Below are 22776 nucleotides of genomic sequence, written 5' to 3' on the forward strand. Positions count from 1 at the left end.
ATAGTATATATATACTCTCTATACATAGTATATATATACTCTCTCTCTCTCTCTCTATATATATATATATATATATAGTATATATATAAAATAAGATTGCTGGCCAGGCGCGGTGGCTCACACATGTAATCCCAGCTACTTGCGAGGCTGAAGCAGGAGAATCATTTGATGGGACGTGGAGGTTGCAGTGAGCTGATATCGCGCCACTGCGCTCCAGCCTGGGCAACAGAGTGAGACTCCATCTCAAAAAAAAAAAAAAAAAGCTGGGCACAGTGGCTCAGGCCTGCAATCCCAGCACTTTGGGGGGTCAAGGCGGGTGGATCACCTGAGGTCAGGAGTTCAAGACCGGCCTGGCCAACATGGTAAAACCCCATCTCTACTAAAAACACAAAAATCAGCGGAGTGTGGTGGCAGGCAGCTGTAATCCCAGGTACTCAGGAGGCTGAGGCAGGAGAATCGCTTGAACTCGGGAGGCAGAGGTTGCAGCGAGCCAAGATCACGCCACTGCACTCCAGCCTGGGAGACAGAGGGAGACTCCGTCTCAAAACAAACAAACAAAAAATCCTCCGAGAAGCCAATGGTATGGAAACGGTACATGGACAGAACTGGGCACTCACAGAGTGGGCAGGTGGTTTTACAGCATTTTGGACGTCCTGCCTTAGGGTTTATGTGACAATGTTCAGGCACGAAAAGGAACGGGGAGTAAATCTCCTGGAGCAATTGGCTCCCATCTGCCATCAAGCCTTTGAACACAGAGACTCACGTCGGGGAAAGTTAGCATCGCGGTGGCTGCATGAGGCGGTGAGGCCGGCTCTTCAGAGGCTCCTAGCCCTACGATCATTGGCGTGGAGAATTCCCATCCATGGTGGTGTGGAGTCCCCGGGATACTCCCCTCCGTCTTTAAACATCAACGTGGATCCTGACGTTGACTTTGAGAGTGGTGTGTCCATCAAAACGCCACGTAGGAGCTGTCATTCATCACAAAGGTGAAGCCGCCGATTGTGACCACATCACCGCCTTGGAGGGGCTGGTGGGGAAGCTGGAGGGATCCCCGAGAGGCCTCTTTGTCCTCGGTCTGTGGGTCCAGCGTCCTGGGGGACTCAGCTTCAGTCTTGGCCAACTGGACCACCAGGGGCTCCTCGGGGCCACTTTCTTGCTCTGCACCTGCCATCTTGTTGAGGTGGGCCACGTTCTGGGTGTCTGTGATCCACTCCTACCAGGAAGAAACATTCTAGCTCAAACACAGTGGAGACAGCATAGACAGTGTCCTGAGCATCTGTACAGACGGTACCCACCGCAGACATCCCTGGAACCGGGAAGCTTCCCCAAGAAACAACGCCATGCCCAACGGAACAGGAAAACCCTCTCATCTGGGAGGTCTAAGCCCCTACAAAGCTCTTGTTTGGGGCTTGCAGGAGCTCTGACACCGATACCCTTGTAAACCGAAAATAAAATTCTTTTTTTTTGAGACGGAGTTTGCCCAGGCTGGAGTGCAATGGCACAATCTCGGCTCACCACAACCTCCGCCTTCCAGGTTCAAGCGATTCTCCTGCCTCAGCCCTCTGACTAGCTGAGATGACAGGCACCTGCCACCACGCCCGGCTAATTTTGTATTTTTAGTAGAGATGGGGTTTCTCCATGTTGGTCAGGCTGGTCTCAAACTCCCAACCTCAGGTGATCCACCCGACTCGGTCTCCCAAAGTGCTGGGATGAAAGGCGTGAGCCACTGCGCCCGGCCCCCAAAAATAAAATTCTAAGCCCTCCAACAGACTGACGGACTCTCCACTCAGCCAAGGTGATTTCAAAGTTAAGTTAAAACCTAGTTTGAGCCGGCCGGGTGCGGTGGCTCACGCCTGTAATCCCAGCACTTTGGGAGCCCGAGGTGGGTGGATCATGAGGTCAGGAGATCGAGACCATCCCGGCTAACACGGTGAAACCGCGTCTCTACTAAAAATACAAAAAATTAGCAGGCGCGGTGGTTCACGCCTGTAGTCCCAGCACTCTGGGAGGCCGAGGCGGGTGGATCACCCGAGGTCAGGAGTTCAAGAGCAGCCTGGCCAACATGGTAAAACCCTGTCTCTACTAAAAATACAAAAAATTAGCCGGGCATGGTGGCAGGTGCCTGTAGTCCCAGCTACTCAGGAGGCTGAGGCAGGAGAATGGCGTGAACCCGGGAGGCGGAGGTTGCAGTGAGCCGAGATCGCGCCACTGCACTCCAGCGTGGGCGACAGAGCAAGACTCTGTCTTAAAAAAAACAAAAAACAAAAAAAACCTAGTTTGAGTCATAATGGGAAGTCAGAGTTGGACATGCTTCTTTATACCATCTTCCCTTTGAAATTTGGACACAGCTGACCAGCATTAAAATCAACAGATAGGACACATAAGCTGGGCGCGGGGGCTCACGCCTGTAATCCCAGCACTTTAGGAGCCCAAGGTGGGTAGACTTAAGTTTGAGACCAGCCTGAACAACGTGGTGAAAAAACCTGTCTGTACTAAAAATACAAAAAATTAGCCAGCTGTGGTGGCAGGTGCCTGTAATCCCAGCTACTCGGGAGGCTGAGGCAGGAGAATCATTTGACCCCAGGAGGTGGAGGTTGCAGTGAGCAGAGATCAAACCACTTTTCTTTCTTCCTTCCTTTCTTCCTTTCTTTCCTTCTTTCTCTCTCTTTGTTTTTCCTTTCTTTTCTTTTTTATTCTCTCTCTTGGTGGAGAGGAGAAGAGACACAAGGAGAGGGCAGATACCTGGAAGTTCCCTTGGTGTATCTCAAAGAGCCCGGGGAAGATGGATTTCGGGTCTGGCACGCTGGGCATGAGAAACTTCTTCACTCTGAAATACAGACGGAGAGTGTGGTCAGGTCGGCCACAGCCCCGCAGGAAGGGTTGGCAAGAAGCACCTGCAGGGCATGGACCCCAGGGACAGACCAAGAACGGCAGAGCGGGGCCTTCTACGTGGACACATGTGTATCCTCCCCCTGCCCAGGGACCCTGCCTCTGGGGTCCTCATAAAGTTCCCACCAGGAGACCGGGTGCGGTGGCTCACGCCTGTAATCCCAGCACTTTGGGAGGCCGAGGCGGGTGGATCACCTGAGGTCAGGAGTTCGAGACCAGCCTGGCCAACATGATGAAACCCCGTCTCTACTAAAATACAAAAATTAGCCGGGCGTGGTGGCGGGCACCTGTCATCCCAGCTACTCGGGAGGCTGAGGCAGGAGAATGGCGTGAACCCGGGAGGCAGAGGTTGCAGTGATCCGAGATCGCGCCACTGCACTCCAGCCTGGGCAACAGAGCGAGACTCCATCTCAAAAAATAAAAATAAAATACAAAAATTAGCCAGGTGTGGTGGCATCTGCCTGTAATCCCAGCTATTCGGGAGGCTGAGGCAGGAGAATCACTTGAACCTGGGAGGCAGAGGTTGCAGTGAGCCGAGATCGCACCATTGCACTCCAGCCTGGGCAACAGAGTGAGACTCCGTCTCAAAAATAATACAAAAATTAGCTGGGTGTGGTGGCGTCTGCCTGTAATCCCAGCACTTTGGGAGGCCGAGGTGGACGGATCTCCTGAGGTCAGGCGTTCAAGAGCAGCCTGGCCAACATGGTGAAACCCTGTGTCTACCAAAAATACAAAAATTAGCCGGACGCAGTGGCAGGCACCTGTAATCCCAGCTACTCGGGAGGCTGAGGCAGGAGAATTGCTTGAGCCCAGGAGGCGGAGGTTGCAGTGAGCTAAGATCACACCACTGCATTCCAGCCAGGGTGACAGAGTGAGACTCAGTCTCAAAATAAATACATACATACATAAATAAATAAATAAGAAAATGACTCAACCTCCCAGCTACTTGAGAGGCTGAGGCAGGAGAATTGCTTGAACCTGGGAGGCGGAGGTTGCAGTGAGCCGAGATCATACCACTGCACTCCAGCCGGGGTGACAGAGGGAGATTCCGTCTCAAAATAAATACGTAAATAAATAACTAAATAAATAAGAAAATGACTCAACCTCCCAGCTACTTGAGAGGCTGAGGCAGGAGAATTGCTTGAACCCTGGAGGTGAAGGTTGCAGCGAGCCAAGATCGTGCCACTGCACTCCAGCCTGGGCAACAGAGCGAGACTCCGTCTCAAAATAAATACATAAATAAATATCTAAGAAAATGACTCAACCTCCCAGCTACTTGGGAGGCTGAGGCAGGTGAGTTGCTTGAACCTGGGAGGCGGAGGTTGCAGTGAGCCGAGATTGCGCCACTGTACTCCAGCCTGGGTGACAGAGTGAGATTCCGTCTCAAAATAAATAAACACATCAATAAATAAATAAGAAAATGACTCAATCTCACATTTTTGAAAAGCGCTCTGTGGTCTGAAAGAATATTGTTTCGGCTAGAACTCTGACTGGATTCAAAGCCAAAAATTCAGTGACAGATGCAGCAAAGACAATATTAGATCTTGGACAATTCTTCCTGCTACCCTCTCCAAGTTGCCCAGCTTACCTGGACTTCTTTAGTTTTCTTTTTGAGAGACTGGATCGTGCTCTGTCATCCAGGCTCCAGTGCAGTGGTGCAATCACAGCTCACGGCATCCTTAAACGCCCAGACTCCGAGCCATCCGTCCACCTTAGCCTCCCAAATAGCTGGGACTACAAGTGCGCGCTACCACACCCAGCTAATTTTATTTTTTCCTTTTTTTTCAGACAGAGTTTCACCCTTGTCACCCAGGATGGAGTATAATGGTGTGATCTCAGCTCACGGCAACCTCCGCCTCCTGGGTTCAAGTGATTCTCCTGCCTCAGCCTCCGGAGCAGCTGGGACTACAGGTGCGTGCTACTGCACCCGGCTAATTTTTATATTTTTAGTAGAGGTGGGGTTTCGCCAGATTGGCCAGGCTAGTCTTGAACTCCAGACCTCAGGTGATCTGCCCGCCTCGGCCTCCTAAAGTGCTGGGATGACAGGCGTGACCCACCATGCCCGGCCGTAATTTTTGTATTCTTAGTAGATATAGGATAACACCATAATGGCCAGGCTGGTCTCGAACTCGTGACCTTGTGATCTGCCTGCCTCGGTCTCCCCAAGTGCTGGGATGTCAGGTGTGAGCCACCGTGCCTGGCCCCTCCGAAATTTCTTGTAACGCACCATCAGAAAAGTAGGCATTGTATGGAAACTGAGGCCCAGGGAAATGACTCTATCAGGCGATTAATCTTTTTTCCTACTTCACAGACATTTTGAAAGCAGATCCCTCCACCCACGGGCGGCAGGAGTCATCCTTACCTCCATAATTTCCATAAAGAAAGAAGGAGGAGAGGCACCATCAGAAGGATGGCCAGGCTGGAAATTAAAATAAATTTGGACAGCTTTGGTTTGGGAGACGTTGGTGTCTCTGCGCAGGAATCTGAAACAAAACGAAAAGGCGGCTGTAAGTTTTCAACATGATGTTACATCTCATCCCTAACCATCCTCCTCATTTTTTTGGTGTTTTTATTTTTTCTTGGTTGTTGTTTTTTGTCTTGTTTTGTTTTTTGTAAATATTCGTGTCAGCAAATCTTTTACTTATTTATTTATTTTTGAGACAGAACCTCACTCTGTCGCCCAGGCTGGAGTGCAGTGGCGCCATCTCAGCTCACTGCAACCTCCACCTCCTGCGTTCAAGTGATTCTCCTGTTTCAGCCTCCTGGGTAGCTGGGATTACAGGCACCTGCCACCACACTGGGCTAATTTTTGTATTTTTAGTAGAGATGGGGTTTCACCATGTTGGCCAGGCTGGTCTCGAACTCCAGACCTCAGGTGATCCACCCACCTCGGCCTCTCAAAGTGCTGGGATCACAGACTTGAGCCAATGTGCCCAGCCCAGTCTGGTATTTTTAATACAGCAATTCTCCTGCCTCAGCCTCTCGAGTAGCTGGGACTACAGGCGTCCGCCACCACACCGGGCTAATTTTTGTATTTTTAGTAGAGATGGGCCTATTTTTTGTTTTGTTTTGTTTTTGAGACAGAGTCTCGCTCTGTCGCCCAGGCTGGAGTGCAGTGGCGCGATCTCAGCTCACTGCAAACTCTGCCTGCCGGGTTCACGCCATTCTCCTGCCTCATCCTCCCGAGAAGCTGGGACTACAGGCGCCCGCCACCGCGCCCGGCTAATTTTTTTTGTATTTTTATTAAAGACAGGGTTTCACCATGTTAGCCAGGATGGTCTTGAACTCCTGACCTTGTGATCCGCCCGCCTCGGCCTCCCAAAGTGCTGGGATAACAGGCGTGAGCCACCGCACCCGGCCCTATTTTTTTTTTTTAAATGAATGTTAGTGTCAGCAAGTTTTGATTCCTATGGAAAATATCCTGGAAAGAGACACTGTGTCTCTGGACAAGAACACATCCCACAGCCACCCCCAGGAAGTAAGGGCAGGAACCTCTGGAGGCTTGTGGTTGCTGGAGGTCTTTACAGCATATGAGAGCTTGCTTTCGTCTGTGGATGGCTGTGCACCTTAAATCAAACCCCCTGAAAACATACGTTGAAGGCTGGGCGCGGTGGCTCACACCTGTCATCCCAGCACTTCGGGAGGCCGAGGCGGGCGGATCAGAAGGTCAGGAGTTCGAGACCAGCCTGGCCACTATGGGGAAACCCTGTCCCTACTAAGCATACAAAAATTAGCCGGGCTTGCTGGCGGGCACCTATAGTCCCAGCCACTCAGGAGGCTGAGGCAGGACAATCGCTTGAACGCGGGAGGCGGAGGTTGCAGTGAGCCGAGATCGCACCATTGCAGTCCAGCCTGGGAGACAGACTGAGACTCCCTCTCAAAATAAATAAATAAAAATAAAAACATTGAGTCGGCCGTGGTGGCGTGGACACTGTAATCCCAGCCACTCGGGAGGCTGAGGCGGGAGAATCGCTTGAACGTGGGAGATGGATGTTGCAGTGAGCTGAGAATGTTTCTCAAAAAAACAAAAGAAAGAAAACTCTCCCGAGTGAAAGCAGCCCGAGAATGACTCAAGGAGAGGAGCTGCTTTCAGATGGGGCCCTGGAGGATGACAGAAGGCTGAGCTTGCTCAGACACATCCTGCTCAGACACACCCTCCTGGGAAGGCAGGACACGCTCCCTCCCACCTCCCGGGAAGGCAGGACACCCCCCTTCTCACCTCCCGGGAAGGCAGGACACCCTCCCTCTCACCTCCCGGGAAGGCAGGACACCCTCTCTCTCACCTCCCCGGAAGGCAGGTCACCCCCCCTCCCACCTCCCGGGAAGGCAGGACACCCCCCCCTCACCTCCCGGGAAGGCAGGACACCCCCCTTCTCACCTCCCGGGAAGGCAGGACACCCCCCCTCCCACCTCCCGGGAAGGCAGGACACCCCCCCTCCCACCTCCCGGGAAGGCAGGACACCCCCCTTCTCACCTCCCGGGAAGGCAGGACACCCCCCCTCACCTCCCGGGAAGGCAGGACACCCCCCCTCCCACCTCCCGGGAAGGCAGGACACCCCCCCCTCACCTCCCGGGAAGGCAGGACACCCCCCTTCTCACCTCCCGGGAAGGCAGGACACCCCCCCTCCCACCTCCCGGGAAGGCAGGACACCCCCCTTCTCACCTCCCGGGAAGGCAGGACACCCTCCCTCTCACCTCCCGGGAAGGCAGGACACCCTCTCTCTCACCTCCCGGGAAGGCAGGACACCCCCCCCTCACCTCCCGGGAAGGCAGGACACCCTCTCTCTCACCTCCCGGGAAGGCAGGACACCCCCCCCCTCACCTCCCGGGAAGGCAGGACACCCCCCCCTCACCTCCCGGGAAGGCAGGACACCCTCTCTCTCACCTCCCGGGAAGGCAGGACACCCTCTCTCTCACCTCCCGGGAAGGCAGGACACCCCCCCCTCACCTCCCGGGAAGGCAGGACACCCTCTCTCTCACCTCGAAGGCAGGACACACCCCTTCTCACCTCCCGGGAAGGCAGGACACCCCCACTCTCACCTCCCGGGAAGGCAGGACACCCCCCCTCACCTCCCGGGAAGGCAGGACACCCTCTCTGTCACCTCCCGGGAAGGCAGGACACCCCCCTCTCACCTCCGGGGAAGGCAGGACACCCCCCCTCACCTCCCGGGAAGGCAGGACACCCTCTCTGTCACCTCCCGGGAAGGCAGGTCACCCTCCCTCTCACCTCCCGGGAAGGCAGGACACCCCCCCTCACCTCCCGGGAAGGCAGGACACCCTCTCTGTCACCTCCCGGGAAGGCAGGTCACCCTCCCTCTCACCTCCCGGGAAGGCAGGACACCCTCCCTCTCACCTCCCGGGAAGGCAGGACACCCCCCCTCCCACCTCCGGGGAAGGCAGTGGCTATGCCTACTCCAGCCTGGTGACAAGGCTATGGGACACTGCCCGGTAACAAGCATTACCCCGAATCTCGCCTCTCTGCCAGCACGTCACCTCTGACCAGTCGCTTGGGTATGTGTCTGGCCCATATGAGTCCTCCATAGCCTTCACCCTGACCCAGAAAGAGTAACACTTCTCGGCATCCAAGCCTTCTATGGTGATGTTGCAGGTATTTTCCTGTTTGGACTGGAGAAACACACATACACACACACACACACACACACACACACAATGATTAGTGACGGAACCTGTCTGTCCGGAGTTTTCCTTCCGGAGGGTTCGCAGTCTCACTGACTTCAAGAATGCAGCCGCGAGGCCGGATGCGGTGGCTCACACCTGTAAACCCAACGCTTTGGGAGGCCGAGGCGGGTTTATCACCTGAGGTCGTGAGTTCGAGACCAGCCTGGCCAACGTGGTGAAACCCCATCTCTACTAAAAATATAAAAATTAGTCGGGCAAAGTGGTGGGAACCTGTTATCCCAGCTACTCGGGAGGCTGAGGCAGGAGAATCGCTTGAACCTGGGAGGCGGAGGTTGCAGTGAGCCGAGATCATACCACAGAACTCCAGCCTGGGCGACAGAGCCAGACTGCGTCTAAAAAAAAAAAGAGAGATGGGGTCTTGCTCTGTTGCCCAAGCTGGTCAACAACTCCTGGGCTCAATCGATCCTCCTGACTTGGCCTCCAACAATACTGGGATTACAGGCATGAGCCACGGTGCCTGGCCTGTATTTACTTTATTATTATTTAAAAATAGTATTTATTTATTTACTGAGACAGAGTCTTGCTCGGTTGCCCAGGCTGGAGTGCAGTGGTGTGGTCTCGGCTCACTGCAACCTCCGCCTCCCGGGTTCAAGCAATTCTTGTGCCTCAGCCTCCCGAGTAGCTGGGATGACAGGCGCCTGCCACCATGCTCGGCTAATTTTTGTATTTTTAGTAGAGACGGGGTTTCACCATGTTGGCCAGGCTGGTCTCGAACTCCTGACCTCAGGAGATCCACCCTCCTCGGCCTCCCAAAGTGCTGGAATTAAAGGTGTGAGCCACTGTGTCCAGCCTGTGTCTATATATCTTTACAGATATAAATGGATATAAAGATACAGATAAATGTTCCATTCTATGTATCAGTTTATACACATATTGTATATATATGTTTGTACATATATGTACCAATAAGATATCTTTATATGTATATTTATATGTGTGTGTATACGTGTATATATAAGCTGTGTATATAAGGTGTGTATATATAAGCTGTGTGTATATATATGTGTGTGTATATATGTGTGTATATAAGGTGTATATATCTGTGTATAGAAAGTGTGTATATATCTATGTGTATATATTTGTGTGTATAAGCTGTGTATATAAGATGTGTATATATGTATGTGTATATATATGTGTAGATATAAGCTGTGTATCTATATGTGTGTGTATATATATGTGTATATATAAGCTGTGTATATAAGGTGTGTATATATAAGCTGTGTGTATATATATGTGTGTGTATATATGTGTGTATATAAGGTATATATATCTGTGTATATGTAAGCTGTGTATAGAAGGTGTGTATATATCTATGTGTATATATTTGTGTGTATAAGCTGTGTATATAAGATGTGTATATATGTATATGTACATATATGTGTAGATATAAGCTGTGTATCTATATGTGTGTATATATATGTGTATATATAAGCTGTGTATCTAAGGTGTGTATATATATGTGTATATAAGCTGTGTATATAAGGTGTGTACATACACGTGTGTATAGATATGTGTATATAAGCTGTGTATATAAGGTGTGTATATACGTGTGTATATGCATGTATATAAGCTGTGTATATATGTGTGTGTGTATATATGTGTGTATATATGTGTATATATAAGCTGTATATCTATATGTATATGTGTATATATGTGTATAAGCTGTGTATATAAGGTGTGCACATATATGTGTATATATAAGCTGTGTATATAAGGTGTGTATATACATGTGTGTATATATATGTGTATGTAAGCTGTGTATATATGTGTGTATACATATGTGTGTATATAAGGTGTGCACATATATCTGTATATATAAGCTGTGTATCTATATGTGTGTGTATATATGTGTATATATAAGCTGTGTATACAAGATGTGTACATATGTGTGTGTGTGTATATGTGTGTGTACACACACATATCAGTAGATATACAGTCATGCATTGCTTAACGATGGGGACATGTTCTGAGAAATGCACTGTGAGGTGATTTCTTCATTATGAGAATATTCTAGAGTTTACTTACAGACACCTAGCTGGTCTAGCCCCCTGCACACCTAAGCTGTATAGTAAATTGCTCCTCAGCTACACACCTGTACAGCACGTTACTGTACTGAATACTGCAGACAAACCTAATGCAAGGGTAAGTATTTGTGTATCTAAACATAGAAAAGCTACAGGAAAAATATGGTATAGAAGAAAATAATTGGGACAGCTGAATAGGACAGCTGTGTGATAATCATAGGAGATCACCATGATATATGCAGTCTGCTGATGACCAAAAGATCGCTAGGCAGCACATGAGTGTGTGTGTGTGTGTGTGTGCCTGTGTGTGTCTGTGTATGCCTGTCTGTTTCTGTGTGTGTCTGTGTGTGTCTGTCTCTGTGTGAGTGTCTGTGTGTGTGTCTGTGCGTGTGTGTGCGTGTGTGTGTGTCTGTGTGCCTGTGTTTGTGTGTCTGTGTGTGTCTGTGTGTAGAGACAGATGTGTAGAGATAGAGATAGAGATAGGATTAGAGGTAGATAGATAAAGAAATCATAGATAAATAGATAAAACAGAGAGATGACAGATTTGATAGATGATACATAGATGATAGAGAGACGATAGAGAGATAGATAGATAGATGATACAGACAGATGATAGAGAGATAAATAGATGACAGATAGATAGGTAATACATAGATGATAAAGTAGATAGATAGATAGATGATACATAGATAGATAGAGATGGATAGATGATAGATATATAGATAGAGATGATAGTTGAACTACATAGAGATAGGGATGATATACATAGATGATTGATAGGACATAGATAAAAGAGAGTTGGTAGGTAAAATATATATGGGATAGAGCAATAGAGAGATAGATAGAACCAAGAGAGTTAATAGATAAAATAGATGACAGATTGAAAGACAGAGAGAGACATAAGATAGAATGAAATAGATAGATAGATAGATAGATAGATAGATAGATAGATAGATAGATAGATGACAGATTGAAAGACAGAGATAGGGAGAGATAAAATAGAATGATATAGACAAGATAGATCACAGATTGAAAGAGATAGAGATAAAATAGAATGATACAGATAGATAGATGATAGATTGAAAGACAGAGATAGGGAGAGATAAAATAGAATGAAATAGACAAGATAGATCACAGATTGAAAGAGATAGAGATAAAATAGAATGATACAGATAGATAGATGATAGATTGAAAGACAGAGATAGAGAGAAATACAATAGAATGATATAGATAGATAGACGGAAAGACAGATAAAATAGAATGATACAGATAGATAGATACATAGATGATAGATTGAAAGAGATAGAGAGAGATAAAATAGAATGATGTAGATACACAGATGATAGATTGAAAGACAGAGATAGAGAGAAATAAAATAGAATGAGATAGATAGATAGATAGAGAGATAGATAATAGATTGAAAGACAGAGATAGAGATAAAATAGAATGAGATAGATAGATGATAGATTGAAAGACAGAGATAGAGAGAAATAGATTGATATAGATAGATGATAGATAGATAGATAGATAGATAGATAGATAGATAGATAGATAGATAGAAAGACAGAGAGACAAAATAGAATGATATAGAGAGATAAAATAGAATGATATAGATAGATAGATAGATAGATAGATAGATATATAGATAGATAGACAGATAGATAGACAGACAGACAGACAGACATATTATTGGTTCTCTTTCTCTGGAGACCCCTCAGAGACACAGAGAGAAACATGAAAAAGCTAAGCTGGACTAGAGCTCTCTCAGGAAGTGGAATTCAGGAAGGTTTAGACAGAGGGGACCAGGGTCTGATGAAAGAGCGAATCCCACAGTCCGCACCTGGGGGACGCTCAGCCACCATCGCCCCGAGTCGCAGCCACCCTGCTCACCTGCCACTCCATGTCGAAGGGGCTCCGGTACTGAACCTCATAGAGGAGATCCCCGTAGGACAGGTCAGAACACGTCACCGTCACCGCGTCCTGATGCCACGAAAAGCTCACGTGCTTTGGGGAGCTGGGTTTCACTGAGAAGAAGAAATAACAGAAGCGACATCCCTCCTCTCTGAGCTGATTGTGACAGGCTGACCTCATCCCCTTTCTCTAGCCTGTACCCCTCCTCCCCTTAATACCTTATGGGACTTGGGGTTCGCCCATCCTCATTACTTTTATAGGAGAAGCTTCCACCAGAGCTCTGAGAACCTGTAGGTTTGTGAAGGAAGGAACTCTCTAAAATTCTGTGGAAAATGTCCTGTGTGTCTGTTATGGGCTAAATTAAGTCCCCCACAAAAATATATGTTAAAATCCCAACTCCCCAGAAACTCAGAATGGGACTGTATTTAAAAATAGGATCCTTTAGAAGGCCGAGGCGGGCAGATCACCTGAGGTCGGGAGTTTGAGACCAGCCTGGCCAACATGGTGAAACCCCGTCTCTACTAGAAATACAAAATTAGCCGAGTGTGGTGGCGGGCGCCTGTAATCCCAGCTACTTGGGAGGCTGAGACAGGAGAATCGCTTTAACCCCAGAGGTGGAGGTTGCAGTGAGCCAAGATGGAGCCACCGCACTCCAGCCTGGCCCAAAAGAGCAAAACTCTATCTTAAAAAAAAAAAAGTTTCCATCTGGCTGGACACAGTGGCTCACGCCTGTAATCCCAGCACTTTGGGAGGCCTAGGCGGGTGGATTACCTGAAGTCAGGAGTTCAAGACCAGCCTGGCCAATATGCTAAAACCCCGTTTCTACTAAAAATACAGGCGTGGTGGCAGGTGCTTGTAATCCCAGGTATTAGTGAGGCTGAGGCAGTAGAATCGCTTGAACCCAGGAGGTGGAGGTTGCAGTGAGCCTAGATTGAGCCACTGCACTCCAGCCTGGGTGACAGAGCAAGACTCTGTCTCAAAAATTAAAAAAAAAAGGATCATTATAGATTCAGTTAGTTAGGAAGAGGTCATACTGGAGAAGGAAGGGTTCTAAATCCAATGACATGTGTCCTTCTCAGAGACAGACGAGGAGACACAGACACAGAAGAGAAAGCCACGTGGAGATGCAGGCAGAGACTGGAGTGACGTAGCCACAAGCCCAGGGACACCTGGAGCCCCCAGGAGCTGGGAGGGGCAGGAAGGACCCTCCCTTAGAACCTCCAGAGGGAATGCGGCTCTCAGACATCTCCATCTCAGACTTGTGGGCTTCAGAACTGGGAGAGAATAAATTTCTGCTGTTTTAAGCCTCCAGTTTGTGGTGACCTATTATAGCCCAGGAAACACACCCAGTATCTATAAGTAATTTTGCAAATAAAGAGTTTGTAGTTCACACTAGATTCTCAAACAGATCCGTTTCCCCTACCTCTAAAAACTAAAAAAGTAAAAAAGAACCACAGCCTTACAGAATTCCAGGATAAAGAATAAACATTTTGGAAACAGAGTTTCCCTACATTTGTCCCTCATTTCCTCACCCGAGACTTAACAGCCAGTTCTCAATGCACATAAGAAAACCTGCCAGGTGCGGTGGCTCATGCCTGTCATCCCAGAAGTTCGGGAGGCCAAGGCAGGGGGATCTCTTGAGCCCAGAAGTTTGAGATCAGCCTGGGCAACATGGTGAGACCCCATGAGAAAGTTTGCCAGGCGTGGTGGTGTGTGTCTGTTGTCTCAGCTACTCTGGAGGCTGAGGTGGGAGGATCGCTTGAGCCCAGGAGGTGGAGGCTGCAATGAGCTGTGATTGCATCACTGCACTCCAGCCTGGGCAACAGAGCAAAACTCTCTTTCAAAAAAAAAAAAAAAAAATGAAAATCCAGTGAGTGGGATGAGGGTGAGAGAGTATTTCCAGCTCCCTCTGTGTGTGTGTGTGTGTGTGTGTGTGTGTGTGTGTGTGTGTGTGTAGGCAGGGCACCAGAGGGCATCTCTAATTAATTCCCTTATTTTATTTTATTTATTTATTTATTTGAGATGGAGTTTCGCTCTTGTTGCCCAGGCTGGAGTGCGATGGCGCAATCTCGGCTCACCACAAACTCCGCCTCCCAGATTCAAGTGATTCTCCTGCCTCAGCTTCTCGAGTAGCGGGGATTACAGGCGTGCGCCACCAAACCCGGCTAATTATGTATTTTTAATAGAGATGGAGTTTCTCCATGTTGGTCAGGCTGGTCTCGAATTCCTCATGTCAAGTGATACCCCTGCCTCGGCCTCCCAAAGTACTGGGATTACAGGTGTGAGCCACCGCCCTGGGCCTTATTTATTTTTAAATAATGAATTTATAAATTGCCCAGGCTGGAGTGCAGTGGCACCATCTTGGCTCACTGCAGCCTCTGCCTCCCGGGTTCAAGCAATTTCCCTGCTTCAGCCTCCCGAGTAGCTGGGATTACAACCATGCGCCACCACGCCTGGCTAATTTTTTTTTTATTATTTTTAGTAGAGACGGGGTTTCACCATGTTGGCAAGGCTGGTCTCGAACTCCAGACTTCAAGTGATCCGCCCGCCTTGGTCTCCCAAAGTACTGGGATTACAGGCGTGAGCCACCACCCCGGGCCTTATTTATTTTTAAATAATGAATTTATAAATTGCCCAGGCTAGAGTGCAGTGGCACCATCTTGGCTCACTGCAGCCTCTGCCTCCCGAGTTCAAGCAATTTCCCTGCCTTAGCCTCCCAAGTAGCTGGGATTATAAGCGTGAGCCACCACGCCCGGCTAATTTTTTTTTTTTTTTTTTTTGTAGAGATGGGGTTTCACCATGTTGGCGAGGCTGGTCTCGAACTCCAGACCTCAAGTGATCCGCCCGCCTTGGTCTCCCAACGTACTGGGATCACAAGCGTGAGCCACCGCGCCCGGCCTTTAATTCATTCCCTTAAATCACAGTCTCCCGGGGTTATCTGGTCTCCCCACTGGGGGCAGATTCAATCCCCAACCAGTGTGTGTGTAAGAGGGAACGTCCTAGAAGGCCAGTTTCTTCCCACTTGGACTCAGGAACTGGGCACTGGGCTCTAGTGGCCAATGGTCCATGAGCTTGATTTTCAGAACTTACTGAAAGTAACTGAAGGTAATGAGCTGAAGGGGCACTGAAAAGTGTGCTGGGCTTGCTTTTCAGTCGTTACGGTAATCATTGATCCCGCGACTTGCGAGAGCTTGCTTTTCTGTACTTATGGTAATCAGCTGAAGGAAGTACTGAAAAGCAAGTTGAGCTTGCTTTTCAATAGTTATGGTAATCATTGATCCCGCGACTTGAGAGAGCTTGCTTTTCAGTACTTACGGTAATCAGCTGAAGGAAGTACTGAAAAGTATGGTGAGCTTGCTTTTCACTAGTTATGGTAATCATTGATCCCGCGACTTGCGAGAGCTTGCTTTTCGGTACTTATGGTAATAAGCTGAAGGAAGTACTGAAAAGCATGTTAAGCTTGCTTTTCAATAGTTACGGTAATCATGGATCCGGTTATTTGCATGAGCTTTTGTATTTATGGCAATAAGCTGAAGGAAGTAGTGAAAAGGATGCTGGGCTTGCTTTTCAATAGTTACGGGAATCACTGATCCTGCGACTTGCGAGAGCTTGCTTTTCAGTACTTATGGTAATAAGCTGAAGGAAGTACTGAAAAGCATGGTGAACTTGCTTTTTAATAGCTACGGTAATCACTGATCCAGTGACTTGCATGAGTTTGCTTTTCAGTACTTATGATAATAAGCTGAAGGAAATACGAAAAGCATTGTGAGCTTGCTTTTCCATAGTTACGGTAATCATGGATCCGGTGATTTGCATGAGCTTTTCAGTACTTACGGTAATAAGCTGAAGGAAGTAGTGAGAAGCATGCTGGGTTGCTTTTCAATAGTTATGGTAATCATTGATCCAGCGACTATCATGAGATTGCTTTTCAGTACTTAGGGTGATCAGCTGAAAGAAGTACTGAAAAGCGTGCTGAGCTTGCTTTTCAATTGTTACGGTAATCATTGATCCCGCGACTGACATGAACTTGCTTTTCATTACTTACGGTAATAAGCTGAAGGAAGTACTGAAAAGTATACTCAGCTTGCTTTTCTATAGTTATGGTAATCATGGATCCGGTGATTTACATGAGCTTTTCAGTACTTACGGTAATAAGCTGAAGGAAGTAAAGTATGCTGGGTTGCTTTTCAATAGTTACGGTAATCATCGATCCAGCGACTATCATAAGATTGCTTTTCAGTACTTATGGTAATCAGCTGAGGGATGTACTGAAAAGCATGCTGAGCTTGCTTTTCAATTGTTACGGTAATCATGGATCCGGCGATTTGCATGAGCCTTTCAGTACTTACGGTAATAAGCTAAAGGAAGTACTGAAAAGCATGCTGAGCTTGCTTTTCAATTGTTACGGTAATCATTGATCCCGCGGCTGGCATGAACTTGCTTTTCATTACTTACGGTAATAAGCTTTAGGAAGTACTGAAAGGCATGGTGAGCTGGCTTTACAATACTTACGGTAATAAACGATCCAGCGACTTGCGGTGAAAACGGGGTGCGTTCCGTTCCTGATGGAGAAATAGAGAATGTCGTCTCGCTGCTCTGCGTCTAGGAGGCACCCCGAAGTGTGATCTTCCTGGAGAAGGTAGTTGGTGCACTGATCATAGGCCTCATCACCGCTGAATCTGTGATTTAAAACGACGACCATTTAGCAACAAAACAAAAGAGCACCTCTTATTTATTTAGAGATGGGGTCTTGCTCTTGTCGCCCAGGCTGGAGTGCAATGGCGGGATCTCGGCTCACTGCAACCTCCGCCTCCCGGGTTCAAGCCATTCTCCTGTCTCAGCCTCCTGGGTAGCTGGGATTACAGGCACCTGCCACCATATACAGCTAATTTTAGTAGTTTTACTGGAGACGGGGTTTCACCATGTTGGGGCCAGGCTGGTCTGGAACTCCTGACCTCAGGTGATCCACACACCTTGGCCTCCCAAAGTGCTGGGATTAGAGGTGTGAGCTACCACACCCGGCTTTTTTTTTTTTTTTTAAGACGGTGTCTCGCTCTGTCCCTGAGGCTGGAGTGCAGTGGTGCAATCTCGGCTCATTGCAATGTCTGCCTCCCGGGTTCAAGCGATTCTCCTGCCTCAGCCTCCTGAGTAGCTGGGATTACAGGCACCTGCCGCCACGCCCGGCTAATTTTTGTATTTTTAGTTGCGATGGGGTTTCACCATGTTGGCCAGGATGGTCTGGAACTCCTGATCTCAGATGATCCACCCACCTCGGTCTCCCAACGGTGAGTCTTATTTTCCAAATAACTTCCTTTTAAAATTTCCCTGTTCTGTACGCTTTGCCGTTTATCTCTTTTGTAGTCAAACTGAAGAATCAACCACCCATGACTAAATTTATTGGAAAAACCCTTCCTGCAATGTTCGCACGCATACTTCTGGGTGTCTAACTAAGCCAAAGTAAAACTAAAAATCACATCAGGGAGACACAGGGTTGGGGGTAGCCCCGAGTAAGGGTATGAAATGTTTCAGAGACTGAGTCTTTCCCTCCCCGGCTGCCTAGCAGATAAGACTTCAAGTTCACCCAGAGCTCTGGGTGAACAAAACTCTCTGCTAATCTCCCGTGAAGAATCTAGGTGATTTTCAGTCCGGATGCCGTGACTCACGCCTGTCATCCCAGCACCTTGGGAGGCCGAGGCAGGTGGGTCACATGAAGTCAGGAGTTTGAAACCAGCCTGGCCAACATGGTGAAACACGATCTCTACTAAAAATACAAAAATTAGCTAGGCGTGGTGGCAGGTGCCTGTAATCCCAGCTACTCAGGAGGCTGAGGCAGGAGAATTGCTCGAACCCGGGAGGCAGAGGTTGCAGTGAGCGGAGATTGCGCCACCACACTCCAGCCTGGCAACGGAGTGAGACTCCTACTCAAAATAAAAACAAATAAAAAAAAGAATGTAGGTGATTTTGAGAGTGAGTCAGCCATCCCTTGGCAAGAAAGTTTGGAGCAATGAGATTGTAGTTGTGGTGAGGGCTGAGGGTTTCACAGAACAAACATTCCGGCTTGCACAGTGTGATGCTTTACACTTTTGTTCTCAAGTATTTCCAATCGCTGACGGCTCAGAAGAGCGATTCCCCAGGCGTGGGGTTTGCTTTCTGGGGGCCACTTACCTGTAGTGGAAAGTCAGGTTGGTCCTGGAGTATTTGCTGGCATTCCACGTCACCTGCACGGTTTCTAAATTGAAGTAGATGATCTGAATCTGTACTCCTTCTCCTAGATAGAGAGAGACACATGAAGTTCACGGTGAGGCAACTCTATTTTATTTTTTATTTTTTTAAATTTATTTTTCTTTGTGAGACGGAGTCTTGCTCTGTCGCCCAGGCTGGAGTGCAGTGCTGCGATCTTGGCTCACTGCAACCTCCGCCTCCAGGGTTCAAGCGATTCTCCTGCCTCAGCCTCCCGAGTAGCTGGGATTACAGGCACCTGCCACCACACCCAGCTAATTTTTTTGTATTTTTAGTATAGATGGGGTTTCACCATGTTGGCCAGGATGGTCTCGATCTCCTGACCTCGTGATCCGCCCGCCTCAGCCTCCCAAAGTGCTGGGATGACAGGTATGAGCCACTGCGCCCGGCCTATTTTATTTTATTTTATTTTATTTTATTATTTTATTTTATTTTATTTTTTATTATGTGAGACAGACTCTCGCTCTGTTGCCCAGGCTGTAGTGCAATGGCATAATCTCAGCTCACTGCAACCTCCGCCTCCCGAGTTCAAGCGATTCTCCTGCCTCAGCCACCTGAGTAGCTGGGATTACAGGCACCTGCCACCACACCTGGCTAATTTTTGTATTTTTAGTAGAGATGGGGTTTCACTGTGTGAGCCAGGATGGTCTCTATCTCCTGACCTCGTGATCCGCCCACCTCATCCTCCTAAAGTGCTGAGATTACAGGCGTGAGCCACCGCACCCAGCTGCCTTTTTGTTTTTGTTTTTGCAAAAGGTAAGTTCACCCACTAGTGTCATGCACAGATGTGAGCATCAATCATGTATCCAACAACACATCCCCTGTGGATACCTAAGGTGGCATCGGAAACTGTCCCCATCCATCCACCTTACTGTCTTTCTCAAAACACCACACACACCAACTACAGAAATGGACCAGCCGGCTGTAATCTTAACGCTGGGAGGCCGAGGCAGGTGGATCACCTGAGGTCAGGAGTTCGAGACCAGCCTGGCCAACATGGTGAAACCCCGTCTCTACTAAAAACACACAAAAATGAGCTGTGCATGGTGGCGGGTGCCTGTAATCCCAGCTACCCGGGAGGCTGAGGCAGGAGAATGGCTTGAACCCGGGAGGCAGAGGTTGTAGTGAACCGAGATTGCGTCACTGCACTCCAGCCTGGGCGACACAGCAAGACTCTGTATTAAAAAAACAGAAAAGAAAAGAAATGGGCCAACCATAAAGAAGTCTTTCTATCTTTGCTTGGAAGGTGCATAGACTTCAGTAGGTTTGATGTTTCAAGAGGTCTGGATTTGTAATTCCGAACGCGGACAATGGAAATATTTTAGGATTGAGCAAACATATAATGATAGTTTGGATAATGAAAGCCAAGTCTCTCTCTCTCTTTTTTTTTTTTTTTTTTTCAGACGGAGTCTTGCTCTGTCGCCCAGGCTGGAGTACAGTGGCATGATCTCGGCTCACTGCAAGCTCCGCCTCCCGGGTTCGCGCCATTCTCCTGCCTCAGCCTCCCGAGTAGCTGGGACTACAGGCACCCACCACCACACCCGGCTAATTTTTTGTATTTCTTAGTAGAGACGGGGTTTCACCGTGTTAGCCAGGATGGTCTCGATCTCCTGACCTTGTGATCCGCCAGCCTCGGCCTCCCAAAGTGCTGGGATTACAGGCATGAGCCACAGCGCCCGGCCAAGTCTCTCACTGTCAAAGAAGTGAGTTACAGGTTTGGAAAGATGGGGTACAGTGAACCTTGTCATGTTGGGTTCTAAGTGGAGGTATCTGGAGGATAGATAGATACAGATAGATAGATAAATGGTAATGTTAGATAGATAGAATTATATAGATGATTATAGAAATAGTTAGACAAACAGACTCAGATAGATAGGGATGGGTAGGTAGATGGATGAATCAATGGACACGTGGGTGTATAGGTGGAAGACAAGTGGATGGGTGGGTGGATGGGTGAGTGGATGGATGAATAAATGGATGAACAGATACACAGGTGGATGGGTGGATGGATGCATGGATAGATGGATACGTAGATGTGTACATGGATGGGTGGGTAGGTGGATGGATGGATGGACGGATGGATGGATATGTAGATGTGTACACGGATGGGTGGATGGATGGATAAGTGGATGAAAGTGTGGGTGGATACATAGGTGGGTGGATGGTTTGATGGGTGTGTGGATGGATGTATTGATGGATGGATGGTGGGTGGATGGATGGATAGATGGATAAGTGGATGAAAGGGTAGGTGGATGGGTGGGTGGATGAGTGAGTGGATGTCTGAATAAATGGATGAATAGATACATAGGTGAATGGGTGGATGGATGGATGCATGGATAGATGGATACGTAGATGTGTACATGGATGGATGGGTGGGTGGACGGATGGATGGATGGATGGATGGATAAGTGAATAAAACTGTGGGTGAATGCATGAGTGGATGGATGGTTTGATGGGTAGGTGGATGGATGTATTGGTGGATGGATGGATAGATGGATAAGTGGATGAAAGGATGGGTGGGTGCATGAGTGAGTGGATGGATGAATAAATGGATGAACAGATACATAGGTGGGTGGATGGATGGATGGACGGACGGATGGATGGATGGATGGATAGATGGATACATAGATGTGTACATGGATGGGTGGGTGGATGGATGGATAGATGGATGGATGGATGGATGGATAGATGGATACGTAGATGTGTACATGGATGGGTGGGTGGATGGATGGATAGATGGATGGATGGATGGATGGATGCATGGATAGATGGATACGTAGATGTGTACATGGATGGGTGGGTGGGTGGGTGGATGGATGGATGGGTAGACAGATGGATAAGTGGATAAAAGTGTGGGTGAATGCATGGCTGGATGGACGGATGGATGGACGGATGGATGGGTGGATGGACGGATGGATGGACGGATGGATGGGTGGATGGACGGATGGATGGGTGGATGGATGGGTGGATGGACGGATGGATGGGTGGATGGGTGGGTGGATGGATGGATGGATGGATGATAGATGGGTGGATGGTGGATGGATGGATGAGTGAATGAAAGGGTGGGTGGATGGATGGCTGGGTGGGTGAATGTATGAGTGGATGGATCGTTTGATAGATGGGTGGATGGATATATTAGTGGATGGATCAGTGAATAATAGATGGATGGACGGTGGATGGATGGGTGATGAATGGGAAAAGATAGATGAGATACATGATGGATAGATTAAAAATGAATATATCTACCAATCAATCAATCAATAGATAAACACACACACGCACACACACAGTTCCTAGTTCTGGCCACCGAAAGGGCATATAAGCAGTGGATATTCCAGGAGCAGTAAGTACACTTATTATTCATGTATTTACTTATAAATATGTTTCGTCCCAGCTACTTGGGAGGCTGAGGCAGGAGAATCGCTTGAACCCAGGAGGTGGAGGTTGCAGTGAGCCGAGATCACGCCACTGCACTCCAGCCTGGGCGACAAGAGCGAGACTCCGTCTCAAAAGAAAAAAAAAAAGAAAAAAGAAACGTCCACGCTCATTGTTTAAGTTTTACAAAATAAAGAGTGCCTGGTTGCAAAGGAAACCACAGACCAAAATACAACAAGAAGAGGGTGTTTAAATAAAGGATATTTTACGCAGGCGAGTGGTTAAAGCTTACCTGTGCCTACTTGCCCCGAAGCCATCCAGCCTCCCAGCAGAAAGACGGCAGCTCCCCACAGCAGAACGAACCACCCCATGCCTGAAACAGGAGTGGAGAGTGAGGTCCCCGGGGACCTACGACGAACAGATCGCTCATGACTCATAGGCAGAGGTCACCATCGATTTTCAAAAGTCAGGAAGGAAACTAGGGAAAGGATTACAGGCAGGAAGCACAGTGACAGTTGATTTTAAAAGATACGCTTGTCAAGAACACACACACACACACACACACACACACATCAATCCGGGATCAGGACTGTCACACACACTGCTGAGCTGAGCCCTCCCCTTCCCTCCCCCTCCC

The 22776-nt window shown here is 48.2% G+C and overlaps 1 protein-coding gene across 1 annotated transcript; it reads right to left on the bottom strand.

Annotated features, from left to right (window-relative positions):
- Positions 1 to 538: 538 nt before the first annotated feature.
- Positions 539 to 22545, bottom strand: LOC129053136 (cytokine receptor-like factor 2). The gene is made up of 8 exons (XM_054544269.2): positions 22432 to 22545; positions 18690 to 18792; positions 17037 to 17203; positions 12504 to 12637; positions 8352 to 8514; positions 5252 to 5372; positions 2743 to 2827; positions 539 to 1213 (listed from the first exon to the last, which is right to left on the bottom strand). Exons 1-8 carry the CDS (start codon positions 22508 to 22510, stop codon positions 950 to 952), a joined length of 1116 nt encoding a protein of 371 aa, XP_054400244.1. The 5' UTR covers positions 22511 to 22545; the 3' UTR covers positions 539 to 949.
- Positions 22546 to 22776: the final 231 nt, after the last annotated feature.

This window comes from Pongo abelii, chromosome X, assembly GCF_028885655.2.
Source record: "Pongo abelii isolate AG06213 chromosome X, NHGRI_mPonAbe1-v2.0_pri, whole genome shotgun sequence".
Taxonomy (NCBI): domain Eukaryota; kingdom Metazoa; phylum Chordata; class Mammalia; order Primates; family Hominidae; genus Pongo; species Pongo abelii.

Bases quoted from the DNA above. Each gene is read 5' to 3' on its own strand.
- LOC129053136 (XM_054544269.2), bottom strand. From the start codon at position 22,510: ATGGGGTGGTTCGTTCTGCTGTGGGGAGCTGCCGTCTTTCTGCTGGGA. The intron at 18,793-22,431 runs GTAAGCTTTAAC...CTCTCTATCTAG, and splicing joins TTCGGGGCAAGTAGGCACAG to GAGAAGGAGTACAGATTCAG. The intron at 1,214-2,742 runs GTATCTGCCCTC...TCTTCCTGGTAG, and splicing joins TACACCAAGGGAACTTCCAG to GAGTGGATCACAGACACCCA.